The sequence below is a fragment of the Taeniopygia guttata genome, chromosome 1A (assembly GCF_048771995.1).
Source record: "Taeniopygia guttata chromosome 1A, bTaeGut7.mat, whole genome shotgun sequence".
In the NCBI taxonomy this organism is placed as follows: domain Eukaryota; kingdom Metazoa; phylum Chordata; class Aves; order Passeriformes; family Estrildidae; genus Taeniopygia; species Taeniopygia guttata.
In genome coordinates, this window is record NC_133025.1 from 39,590,447 (window position 1) to 39,604,468 (window position 14,022).

General features: G+C 35.1%; 1 protein-coding gene across 3 annotated transcripts in view; it reads left to right on the forward strand.

The window, feature by feature from the left end:
* The window catches only part of TMTC2 (transmembrane O-mannosyltransferase targeting cadherins 2), a 267,444-nt gene that overhangs the window by 220,723 nt on the left and 32,699 nt on the right, over nt 1–14,022 (forward strand). For 2 of the 3 annotated variants that reach the window (XM_030260616.4, XM_072923134.1), the window contains one exon: nt 7,402–10,287. The exons of the other annotated variant lie outside the window; for it this stretch is intronic. In XM_030260616.4, coding sequence (XP_030116476.1) covers nt 7,402–7,581 — 180 coding nt within the window. In that variant the 3' untranslated portion in view covers nt 7,582–10,287. Of the gene's footprint in view, nt 1–7,401; nt 10,288–14,022 lie in introns of those variants that run through there. 3 annotated transcript variants of the gene reach the window in all.

Below are 14,022 nucleotides of genomic sequence, written 5' to 3' on the forward strand. Positions count from 1 at the left end.
ACTCTGATGATCTCTGCATTAGACTTTTCTCTAAAGATTACAAAGTTTTGATTTTGTTCATGTGGACAGCTATTCTAATCAGCCCTGCATGTGAGCTGCTGGGGTTTTTTTTGAGATTTTACATTTCTCATAAATGAAAAGTGAGCTTTGTCTTTAGGCAGCAACACAAAGCCCTTTGCTTTTCTGTTTTCCAAGGTTTAGAAAGAAAATGCAGGTACAATATATTTACTCACAAATTCATTTTCATTTTAATAAACTTACTTTGTATTAATAGGACAAAATTCTGTTAGTGAAAGATTTTGAGAAATTTCTATTTGTCATTATCATAGTACAGATGAAATTTCTGTTCATCAGGTTTTTCATTTGCTTGAAGTACAGACTTCCTACTCAGTCTGCAGCATATTTGTATTTGATAAGGTAAATAAGTTGCTAAGTGTTTATAACATAATCATAACTGTATATTAAAATCATCAAATTGCAGGCAGTTGGGTTTCTATAAACAAAAATTAAGTAATTTGGGATTTCTTTGTTTTAAATGGAATCTTAAAGTGTGAGGAAAACTGAATAAGATTATCCTATCCTATACTGATGACAACATTTAAGCTGGAAAGCAACGAAGTTTAATTAAAAACACTTTGAGGTCTGGAAAATGTTATGGTTTGTTTTTTTTTTTTTTTTTTTTCTATGAAATACTCATAATGTATGTTCCTCTTTAACTTTTATTGTGGTAACACAAGTATGTTATCTAAAAATGTCCATCACAGTTTTCATATAAACTGAGTGATTACTAGGAGACTTCTTAAGCATAAACCAAAGCAATTGATGCATGACCACTGGAAAAAATGTCTAGATACACAGAAATTACAAGTGTAAGTACATTTCTGTGGCATGTTTTCAGCTGTTGATAGGATCCAAAGACTTTAACAGTTGTAACACATGCTTTTGTTGATCTGTAAACTGGCCTGCCCTGACCTTAGATGAAGGCCAATGGTAGCTATTTTTTCAGTATCAAGATGTAACATGTATCCATATATGGTAGTTTGGTTTTGGATAGCTGTGTTTATAATATGCTAAGCAGTCTTGGAGGGTTGAGATGAACAAGATGTTGAGGGGGGGGAAAAAAATCCCCACTGGCTGGAGAACATTGATAGTAAAATGCCCCCTACTGATGTGGTAATTTGAGAAATAAAGTAGACTGCTTGATGCTTCCTTCCTAAGCCAAGTCTAGAACTCTTCCCTGACTCACAGCTGTGGGATTCCTTAATGATGGTGATGTCTCAATCCAGAAGCAAACTGAATAATTTCATGGTATACTTGTGGATTAAGACTCCCACATCTGTCACCCATAAATAGGAAAAAAGTGGTGAGAAACTCTTCCTTCACTTTTTAATTTCTGGCTTTAAATGTATGTATCGTGTAGTTTGCAATTTGAGATAGAAGAGTCACCAGTGTTTCAAGATGCACCGACAATTTCCATATATATCCTCCTTCCATCAGATGGTTGGAAGTTTCATCTGCTTTAGGTGTCCAGATGAGAGTATCAAAGCGTAAAAGGATAAAAAACCAAAAAAAAAAAAAAAAAAAAAAACCCAAAAAACAAACAAAAAAACTTAAAAAAAAAAGCATGACCTAATGTTTTTGTAGTATCATCAGCTGTTAAGGTGACCAGGTATTAGCTCATTTTGGTTTTCTGCCTTATTAGCAAATATATTATCCTCACCCAGGACTATATATGGATAGTGTTCAACAGAAACTCTTTAATTACTGTTTACTTTTTAAAATATTTTAATTAGTTTATTTATTATTTTTCTGGAGGTCCTTTTTTTCCTGCAGGGTGTTCACCTTCCCTGGAAATCAATAATTTGTTAATTCAGTAAACAGTGAATGAGATCTCTTTCTGTTTGACATTTTACTAAATAATAGGTATGGTTATTCTCTATTCAGTCTTAAGAAGATACTACTATTAAAGATGATGACTGAAGCCAAGGATCCACTCCTCTCCAGAGCCTTGGTTTATTGTTCTTTAAATTTATATAGCTATTTATGTTACTCATTCTTAAGGTAATTAGATAGGGACACAGGTTCCTTTTGCAGCAGAGATGTTTAGGTCAATTTCTGACTAATACAACAGTGGAAACTGTTCTCTCTGTTCAAATTAATACTGGCAGGGTAAATGTTTTCCTCTCCATTTCCCCTCTTAACTGTTTAAACTGAAAACTGTTGTTGACACAAAAGTATACTTACTAAAATTGTTCATAAGCAGATTTGAAATTTAAGTGATGTATTTAACTTCTGTAGAGGAAAAGTTGCAGAGCATTTTTCCATTTTAAGAGGTTGCAAAGATGCTGATTTTTTTGTTTATTTGTTTTTCAGCAGTACTGAATGTTTTGCTGTCTGGTTTAATGACACAGGAATCTCTTTCAACTTTGAATTTTAGCTTTTTTATTCTGTCTGGTCCATACTTCTTTGCAATACATCTTGTCATCTTGATCCAGCATGTTTTATGCACCAAATTATCAGTACCTAGACAATTGACTTTTGTTGTTTTAGCCAGCTTATAGGAGATCAGTGTCTTAGCTGTGGTTCATGTACTGTTTGAGGCAAAATACCAGACACAGCATATGCAAACTGCAGTTGTTTAGAAGCCCCATAATGTAGAGAACCAGGTAGAAACATGAGTCTCCCTCCATAACCGCTGTTTGGTTTATCTGAGAACACCAGATCACTCTGACAAAAAGGTCTGCTTCCATGTGCCATTGATGAATTTACAGTGTTGTTAATGTATTGTATTGGAGAGTAAGATGCAGCTGGCAGCAGTCTCTAAGCATGGTCCTCCTCTGCTTTTCCTTCCACCAGTAATAAAAGTTCAAGAGAAAATTCTGGCTATCGGTGTAGAAGGATTAAAAAGGGCACAACAGCATATTAGTGGCCACTGATCAGATGCAGCAGTCCACCATGATTTTCCCTCATGCCTAGTGAGCCATTCTAGAACTAATAATCTGTTGTTTGATTACTCAGTCATTGTACCACCTATGTGTCTTCAGTTATCAAAGAGAAATATATGAATTCTTCATCCCATTTAAACTCAAAGTGCTGGCATGAGATATTCATTTGTGATTGATGTTTTTTGTCCATCTTTAAATCAAAATAAATCCTTAAAAGAATATGTGTCCTTAATTGCACTTTTAAAAAATGATACACATCCTCTGTGTTCCTGGTAGGTTGGCCACAGTTATTACAATATTCATTCAACAGGCCTGGGATTGTTTTGAAACATCTACAATATCAGACACAGCAGTAATTCCTTAAGAGCAGGATGAATTTTGGCAACATCTTTTCAGTGACTTTTTAAAATGGATAATTAAGAAATATCTTGCACTTGTGATTCTACTGGGGTAAAAATTGCCATAATTTCCTTAGAAGTACCCCAGCATCAACAAAATGTTCTTACATCTCAGAATCTATTGCCCTGATCTCTGTGGTATTGAGCAGAGATGGTCATCTGTAAGCAGAGCTTTGAGGAAAACAATTTTGGATTTCCTTGCTTGTGTTTGGACTGTTTTTTATTCATACTTCTCTACCATGCAAAAGATATATTTGTGCTAGATTAAATGTTTGTGTATTTGTTTTTCTCTCCATAACTTCTTTGATCATGTAGGATTAAAATTGTCTTTTCATGTTTGGGACCGTACTTCTGGTATGGCATTTGCTGTATGTGGAGCCAGAGATGCCAAACAAGAAGGCAGTTCATCTATGTCATTAAGATTGATTCTGTTTGTGGGTCCAATACTGTATATGGTTACAGTAGTGTAATCCTGAAATACTACTCAGAATGATTTTGAATTATTTGAAGATTCTGTAGTTCTCTTATTTTAGTGGGGACTTTTTGATAAGGTTTTTGCATGACCCAGTGCTCTCTTTTTATTTTGGTATTTAAGGGAAAAACTGAAAAATTTGTCATCAATGTAAACTAAAACCACCTCAGGCAGTTAAAGGCTTGCTTTGTGTTATTTCATTACTCATTAACTAATCTGTTATTCCTTTTCCCTCCTCCCCATGAGCACTATCCCCCACCGCCCCCAAAAACCCACTAAGGAAACAAGCACACTACGATAAAATGCTAATAATGGGAATAATTCCAAATAGACCATAAAAGACAGCATTTATAACCTCAATAGAAATGCCAGTCAGCTATTTTTGATGTAAAGCATCTGTCTCAAGAAGGAAATGAAGGCTGGCCTGTTTCTCCTTTCAAGTCTCTGAAGTAGTAGGTGGTGTCATTTGTTATACAGTGCTACAAGTCCCATGTTATTGCAGTGGTAGCTGCTGACTGCCTTTGTTAACGTACTGAAAAGTTTTATCAGCTGTCTTTAATGAAAGACAATCTATGTGAAGCAAAAGTACAAATGTCTCTCTTCCCCTCTGACCATCCTTTTTAAATGCCGGAGAGCAATGCCGCTGATGAAGAATCTTGCAGACTTGCAAAATTCTTGTGACTGTTACAATAAACCATAGATATTGGGGTGACTGATATCGTAGAATCAGTTAGAGAGCAGTCTTTCCAAAATCCTGTACATTTCCATGTTTGAAATGTAAAGGAGCTGGAATGAACTTTCAGTATTACCTGAAATGGTTTATCAGTTCAAATTTTTCATGGATACCTTTGTGTAGAACATTAATGGCCTAGAATTTGTTAGGCCTGCAGGAAATCAAAAATAGTGTGTAGAAGTTGGAAAATTTCTGTTAAAAGGCATGATGCTTATTATTTTTATTTGGTTTTTTTTTTTTTTTGCTTGCTCTTGTGAAATTATGTATCAAATTAAAGACATGATGGTATAAGAGTTTCTTAGATAGGCATATAGTCTTACATTTATGATGTTCTTGATTAGTCCCATACACATACCATATTTTCAGAAGGGTATGGAGGAAATGGGGAGGAATTCTGGAAGCCATATGAGACAACTGAGTTATTTCCTGCAGAGTAAGTTTTGTGAATGCTGTAGAATTAGCCCTGAGCACATTTAAACATGTGTCTTATTTCTATGAGTTTTTCGAGGTTTAAGATATCTTTAGTCCTTTTCCACAGTAAGCTTTGTCTAGGTGAAAACTTGTGCATAGTTATAATTCAAGTGAGAGGACAGCTCTGTGTCAATAACTTTAAGAAAGCTATTTCATTCATGAACTCTTATTAAAAACAAAGTAGGATGACTAGATGGAATGGACATTTCTACTCATTATTTGAAAAAATTATCTTAAACAATCTGAAGTCTAATAATGAATTAGGTATGGGGCTACTTAGACAGTCAGGTACATGGGAGCTGATTTCCAAACGTTCTTCACTTTAATGACATCAGTTAGCACCCAGAACATCTGCAATTAGGAATATATTATTTCATTACAAAACAGTATGCAAGACTCACACTTCAAAGGTGGAGCTATGAAAGTATGGCTGCCAGTATGAGTTACTCATAGCATAGATTACATTTCAGGGGCCTACTTTCCCTTCTTTTGAAGAGTATTTAACTGATAAAACTATATAAAACCCAGCTGGCATTTGTTGTTTGTTTGATTCACAGTAGAATGACGTGACTTACAGAAGGTGGGGAAAAAATCTGTCAGGGTAAGGCAAGAAAAAGTAAATCTAAAAATTACATCTTCAGATTCCTCTTCATTAGCATTGTGATGTTTACAATAAGGAGAGCTGAACTAATTTTGTTTTGCTTAATTTTGCAACTGTAAGCCATTTGTTCTAAAAATTTGATGCATCACAGTTATTTATAAGTTTTTGTGATGTGTGTACCAATAGGTTAAAAGAAGCAAGAAGAAAGCTGAAAAAATATGAATATATAGTATGAGAATATAAAGTATTGAAATTACCTGAACAATATTTCCACAAAATTTAGGTTTTGGACATAAGAATTATAGGGACTTTGTTGGAGTGTGATTAAAAAGGATAAGAGTAATGAGTTTTACTTTGTAGTGGAGAGGCTTGGCACAAAGGTAAGTCTTCCTCATCGTAATGATTTCATATTGCCACATCAGTCTGGGAGACCAACTGTAGTATATATTTTATTTGCCTTCTACCTAACGTATTTTCATACAATCATCAAATGGTTTGGGTTGGAAGGAACCTTGAAGATCATCAATTCCAACCTTCCTGCCATGAGCAGGGACACCTAGACCAGGCTGCTCAGAAACCTGGCCTTGAGCACTTCCACAGCTTCTCTGGGCAATCTGTTCCAGTGTCTAACCATTTTCCTGAAGTTATTGTCACTGGAGAGCTCCTAAAGCATACCAACACACCCTCACAGTAGTCTGAACTTGATATGCCATTCACATTTTGAATATTATTTTGAGCAGAACACTGATGAGTGGTGTCTTGAAGCACTTACCCTCTGAGGCAAAACTATGTGACTTTGAAAGTGAAATGAAAGCTCATTGAAACTTAGGCTGGCCTGAGGGTGAGAACCATAGTGAACTTTGGCATCTTTTTCCCATTTTTCTTTAAAATGCAGAGTACTGCTTTGACAAATGCCTTTACTATGCTCTCATTAGGATATGAATACCTTTGGTGCTTGCCAAAAAGTAAGTTAGACTCTTCAGCTTCGTAAATGTGCTTTTCTGCCCTTGTAATATTTGTTAATTCCAGTGACCAGCCATGCTATCATCATGAAAACCTATTAATTCATAATGGAATAACATAGAGATGAAAAAAAAAAAAAACTAGCTAAGCATTTTTTCGTAGCTAAACATGAAAAAAATTCTAGTAATGTAAGCTTTTAAATTGATTTGTTACAAAATTTTAACATTTTTGTTATTAAAATAGCATTTTCCCACCACTGTTAATTTTATTAAATCATTCATTAAGAAATAATGCCACAACCTGAATCTAAATGGATATCTAGAACCCCTGGACATCATTAGAATCTGAGAGCAGGCTGTATTTTCTACCAGTTACAATTAAGACAAAGAGAAGAAAGGGATAAGTTCCAATTATTATTGTGTTAATTATTCCCAATGATTATAAACTCTTTATTGGCAAGAGGTTTGGTTGAAATTAAATTCTTGTTGCTAATTCACTCGTGGATTACTTTAATTTTCTCTTGGAACCTGTGTTATGCCAGCATTACCACATTTAAAGCTTTTTGAGTTCTGTGTTCTCTCATTAAAGAGAGAAGTCTTACGTTTGTAGGCACTAGAGCTTGACCTGTTTAAAGCACAATCTATGCAGCAGCTGTTCAGAAACTTTTTCTTGTTGTCTGTATTTGCTTAAATTACTAAATTGCTTCCATGAAAAATCAGCAAACATAAGGGAGTAATTTAAGTGGAAGAAGATTGTCTAAAAAGAAAAATTGAAAATATTTGTAATATTCCTCCTTCATTTTTTTTTATTGGTACCAGTATCCAGCTGCCCTAATGAATCTTGGAGCTATTCTCCATCTGAATGGCAAACTGAAAGAGGCTGAAGAAAACTACCTCCTTGCTCTTCAACTTAAACCTGATGATGTCATCACCCAGTCCAATCTTCGCAAATTGTGGAATATCATGGAGAAACAAGGTTTGAAAACATCTAAAACATGATGATAAAAACTCTGAACTTCTTTTCCTTAAAATGATTGAACCCAAGAAGTTGAACTTCCACACAGTCGTCAGGTCAGAGAACTTGCTGGATTGGACTGCAAGGATCAGAGGTCCTAATTGCTGCTAGGAGAAGCTATTCTGGTAGAGAAATAGGAAAAGGGAGACTTTGAGGGATTCATGAAGAACTTGTTATGCAACAAATATGTTTGGAACAATGGCAGGTGAGAGAAGTTGTTTAGGTATATTTGATAAATAATTGCATATCCCATATTGCTTACTTTTGGGTGGGTACTTGAAATGTATACTGTCATAGAAATATTAAGGGAAAATCACAAAGTATACACTAAGCTATATGGGAGTTAAAGTGGTAATAGTAGGTCAAAGTATTTTGCTGATACTGTAACTTATTAAAATGTGTACTAAACCAGTGTGTTTGCAGTTTGTCTTAATGCTGCTGTATCTCACTTTTGAACCACTTGCTAGCCAATTTCACAGCTTATGTGGTCTATTTTTTTCAAACCTGTCACATGATGACAACAATGCAAGTTGTTTATTGAGAATATGTCTGTTACTTCAGCTTGTAAACTAATAGTGCAATTTTCCTGAGATACACAGTCAAATTTCTGTGAAATAGACAGAATGACCAAGGAGCTGTCTGTATTCTACATGAGATGAAGTATGTAGGCTGGTAAAAAAAGACCAGAGGTGTGATTCAGTAATACAAGCAAGAGGGATGTTGGCCCTGATACCAAATCAGCGTGGTGAGACTGTCATCTTAGAAAAAAATAATTGGTATTATAGAATAATGTATTTGACTCTCTTTACTTTGCTATTAAGTAAGTCCAACTTTAAATTGGACTCTGCATATTTTATTTTTGCAATTACTAACTAAAATGGGATTTGAAAATATTAGTGGGTAGGCTAAAATGAGACTTCATGAGCAACTCAGAGAAAAGGGAATGTTATGCATTGATGAGGCTAGCAAATAACTGAAGGGACTCAATTCGATCATGCTTAAAATAGTGTTGATTAAGAGGAATCAGTAATGGTGGTTGCCAGTTACTTTTCATATTGTTGGTGTTTTAAACAAACCTATTCAGATTCTAACCAAATATTAGCATTCTGTTTGTATTCTGACACATGCTAGCAGCAGAGCTGTCAAATATCTAAATATGCTTTAGGTGAGGTTCAATTTATTTGTATTTCAGAATGATTTTAGCCTCATTACCATTTTAGTCTTCAGATTTTAAATGTAAAAATAATTTATTTTAAATCTAAGTATATGAAGCTTTAGTAATTCTTTTTACCTGGCCATTTGTTAACTGCTTTTTTCTTTGGAATAATATTATTGCTTGTAAGAAAATTTACTCTTTCATTTAATGGCCCTTTGGTATCTGCTTCAGTATTCCTTTCATAATGATAGATAAAAGGTTAAAGTGTTAGAGCACCTTGAACTGAAGCTTCTTCAGGATCTTCTGTTAAAAATTCTTTATTACTGAAAAGGGGTTTGGGTTTTTTGTTTATGTATTCCTTTTTAACTGTTGAGCACCATTCCAACAAAAATGTAGAGAACACCTTGCTGTATTTATTTATTTATTACTTGACTGCAGCAATGTTACCTGCCATTAACACAACAGTCTCCAAGTGTTGCTATTTACTTTATTTGGTTTTACTTGCATTTGTTTGTGGTTAGTGTATGTACCAAATGGGAAAGGGAACACTTCAGTTATATTCTACCTTCTTGGTCATTCTACCCTTACACTTGGATTTTAAATCTGTATTGAAATAGACTCAAAGTCAGTATAGTAGAAAAAATGTATTTATGTGTATTTCCTTTTCTTTCCTCTTGCTCACTAAAATACCATCAGTTCCTAAGTTTACATCTGGCCCACTAGAAGGGCCAGAGGGGCAAGATTGTTTGGTTTTATGGAGTGTGTCAAGTTTCTCTCAAATAATGTTCTTGCTGGAAAAGCAAAATTGAAGGATTAAAAGTTGAATTTCTGCTTGATCGTTGAAACCAATGTTAGAATACAATGGTAGCTTGAACTTATTCTCATGCTTTACTGACTTTCTGGGAAAAGATATAGAAATAGATAGTAACTGTAACTGAGCTTGGTATAGAACTGTGGTATCCTGCAGCTTTATTTGCTCAACAGCCATTAAACTTCGATGGCTTTTTAGTCTTAACCATTCACCGGGTTATTTGTCTCCTTCAGTGCGTACTTATTCTTGTTTGGTAATTGTCATTCATTGCACAAAATGGGGAAGAGGGGAGCACTCCTGTGATATGGTGCCATGCTTACATTGATGACTGGTTTTGTTAGTTTCTTAAAAAAAAAAAAAAAAAGCAACAAAAGAAATGGAAGAGAAAAAGAAAAAAGGACTACCATAAATTTACCAAGAATGTCCCTGAATACATTTTTTTAATATAAGTCTGGGCTTGATAACTTTCTTCTTTTGGGATAAATTTAAAAGGTGTTTAAAATATGTCTCTCTGCTCAGGGATTTGTGGTGGATTATTGCAGACAGTGCTAAAAAAAAAAAAGAGCACAAGACAAGTTTACTAAATTAAAATTTTATTTTTGAAAAACTGTTATTTGTATAAATTATCAGATTTGTAGGCTTTCCTTTTTGTAGAAATAATTGTTTATGTGCCAGATAAAAGAATTTCAATTTTGTTTTCAATAATAAAGCATTGACAACTAATACCCTGTGTATTCCTTTGTGTTACTGTAACAGCACTTTATGTTTTTTAATTATTCTAATTGATTGAGTAATCTTGATTATTTTATATATGGGAGAACTGTATAGTGTAAGCAAAATACAACCTGTCACATTTGGCTTTCTTCTATACTCTATTGCAATTAGACTTCAGTGGATATTTTCAAAAGGTTCCCTGAAAGCATTTTTTAATATTTTTACTCACTAAATCTAGCCAAAGGGATGTGATAATTATCATATTTGATTATTGTATCTAAACTCTGTAGGAATAAAAGCTGATTAATATATTTACAAAATAGTTTTATATTACCATACAAACATGATGTCAGTAAAAACGTTGCTAAGATGTAATTGGTTACAAAAGCTGAAGATAATATTCTGCCTACATACGAGGTCTTTTGCATGTATGAAGTCACCTTTTCCTCATGCAGCCGTGTCGTATGAGGAGTTTCAAATCTTCTGCCTTCCTGTTCAGAGGTGTTATGAATCGACATGGTTCTTTTGCCTTTTGGCTGTCTTTTAATCTTCTAGCGACAGAGTCTTCTTAGCTCAGTGTGGCGCTAATATTCTTATATCTTCCTAGTGCTGTTGCATTCAAGTCCTGAGCATTGATAGGCTTGCTCTATGATTGAAAAATGTGCATGGGCATGAGCAGAGCAGTCTTTTGGTCACTGACTTGCAAATTCACCTGTCATGCCTGAGTTTTATTGAAGGTCACGCCTCACCTTCAGGCATTTCTGGCCTGAGGAGGTGTTGATAAATAGCAGATGATGAAGGCAGAGTATGCAAAGTATCATCTGAGCTGTGTCCTTTGTTTCTTGTGGAAAAGAATCTAAGCATGGGCTTGAGCTCCTGCTCTGGCACCTTAGCCCTGAACCCTTCTGTGTGAGATCCCGTTCTGTCTGCCTTGTGCTCTGCTTCCAATATTTCTGTTCTTCCAAGAATCACACTTTCAGGCAACAGGTACTTGCTACATCTCCATTTCTGATGAAGGCACATGACAACTCTCCAGTGATTTTTTTTAGTCCTACTTTCACAGGCCCATCTGAACTTGCTCTCGCTAGCTGGTATGGATGGCTGTATCACTCCTGGGATTTCAGCTGGGATAAAGGTAAGGCACTGAATTATTCTGTGTAAGTATACAGCTCATTTGGAGCTGGCTTGGCACTTTGTTGTAGGCATTCCCATAGCAGTTCTGCCTGACAGAGGTGAATGCAGATAGCATGGGAGAAACAGTGCTTCCAGTTCACATCTGATAACAGCCACAAGTAGCTGGATTGCAATCAGATAGGCTCCCTTACGTAAACTGATCTTGCAATTGGAAAAGTCCCTGCTTTGTTTCACACAGATACTGAACATTTAATCTCTCGGAGATTCAGCAGTGTGATTGAAAGAATGTGGTTAGAGGAAAAGAATACATCTGATGTTGTGAGGGGCTGTTATGAGGGAAGCTGAGAGGCAGACATTCTGGGGGAAATTAGTAAACCATTAGAGGGACAGACTTTATTCCAAGAACGAAGAAGAAGCCTTGAGATCAAGTTATTCTAGGATAAAGTATGGAAAAGCGTATCCATCGGTAATTTTTTTTTTTAAATGCCACAAAACAAAACCCCAAATCTATACAGACTTGTAAAAAGTTGTAAGTTCTTCTGTTATAATAATAAATTGAAACCAAACATTGCCAACAGGAAAAACTGGCCTTGGAACATAGTATTACAAAGTTCAGGACATAAAAAATATTCCCCATTGTGCTGGTTTTGCTGGGATAGAGTTAATTTTCTTCCCAGTAGCTAGAATGGTGCTGTGTTTCAGATTTGAGCTGGAAAATGTCACAGGGATGTCACAGGGATGTTTTAGCTATTGCTGAGCAGTGCTCACACTGCGTCGAGGCCTTTTGTGCCTCTCACACCACCCCACCAGCGAGGGGGCTGGGAGTGCACAAGGAGCTGGGAGGGGACACAGCCAGGGCAGCTGACCATGGGGATATTCCTGACCATATGGTTTCATGCTCAGCAATAAAGCTGGGGTGGAGTTTGGCAGGGCGCAGCTGTTGCTTGGGAACCATCTGGGTATCGGTTGTTAGGTGGTGAGCAATTGATTTTCACTTGTATCACTTGTGTTTCTTGGGCTTTATTTTTCTCATGTTTGTATAATATTCCATTGTTATTGTTATTATTATTATTAGTGTTAATTTTCTTTCAAGTATTAAATTTATTTAAATTTTAATTACTAAGTCTTTCCTAAATCAACCTATGATCTTTCTTACTTTTATTGTTCTAATTCTCTCCTCCATTGCACCAGGAAAGAGTGAGTGAGCTCTGAGCATTGTTAACTTAGTTGCTGGCAGGGGTTAAACCATGACACCTGAGAAAGACTGAATGCATGACTCAAGTTATGCCACTTGATTGGAAGACATTGAAAGTTGTACTTTTATTCACATTTCAAGTCAATGTTTCTCCCTTCTCTTAAATAAATTCTTTATCTTATTTACCCTGTGGTTGTGCACTCTCTTTAGTGGTACCACAGTTCTAGAGCTGGACAGCTTTGAAGGGTATGTATGAGGAAGCATTTCAGAAGGGCAAAAACACCACATTGCACCTTCTAGAAAGGTTTAAGATTAAATAGATTAAATAATCCACTCTTGCTGTATACTCAAATTATTTTGTGTATAGTTTAAGTAACAAAACCTAGTTTTACTTACTAAAGTTATTGATATTAAAGGTATTTCTGTGTAAGGCTGGAAATTAAATTGTTTATACATGCAAATTTCTATCTGTTTATGTGCATTTAACCACAGATTTATGTTTTAAAAACAGCTGAGAACACCTTTTGAAACAGGTGTGAAGATATGTTGTGAGAAGTTGTGGGGTTTTCTTCATTTGATAGAGCTGTGTATGAGCTTGTCTTTCCTTGCATTACTGGTCCTTTAGCTGATGACATTCTATTCATACATGAATATTTTTGGTTTTTCTCTCATGCAGAGTTTCAATAGTTTAAGTTACAGGTTTTGTTTAGAGCTAGGTAGAAATGGAGCTTTGATGGCTAAACTTGAGCTCAGATTTTATTTCAGTAATTATTTAACCCAGGTGAACAGATTTTTCAACCCACTAATACAGTAGTTTGCTGCAACAGGTAATCCTGGAAAGCAGTGATTGTTTAAGAGTTTTTGTTGGTTTTTAAGATTTTTTTTTCTCCTGTCAGCAAATAATTTTTTATCCTCTTCTGGAAAAATATTTTGTTTCCAATTTTCTTAAAACAGATGTTTCTGCATGCCCAGTATTTATTTTTTTTTATTACAATGAAAAATTTGCTTTTCATAGAATTGATTTCTTTATTATTTGGTCATGTTTGTTGCAACCACAACCATAAGTTTCTCACAGTAACTGAGTGTATAATTCAGTGTATTGTTCCTTATATTAAATCAGTTCTCTCTTTTGGTGTATACTGATATGCAAAGCCAATCTTTGCCAAAGTGATTCATTTCTGCACACCCACAGTTTCTGGAATATAGCATTGCTTTTCCTGTCATGATAGAGAAAGTTTTGCTATGACAACGTGAAGATGTAAGATGGTAGAATAGGACTCTTTTTTTTTTTTTTCAATACTCATAATTTCATAGCCTTTATGTCCTTTTCCTTAATGAAAGAATTAACAATGATTTTTTAAAAAAACTAAACATACAATTAATAGCAATAGAGCTCAATGAATGGCACTTATGCC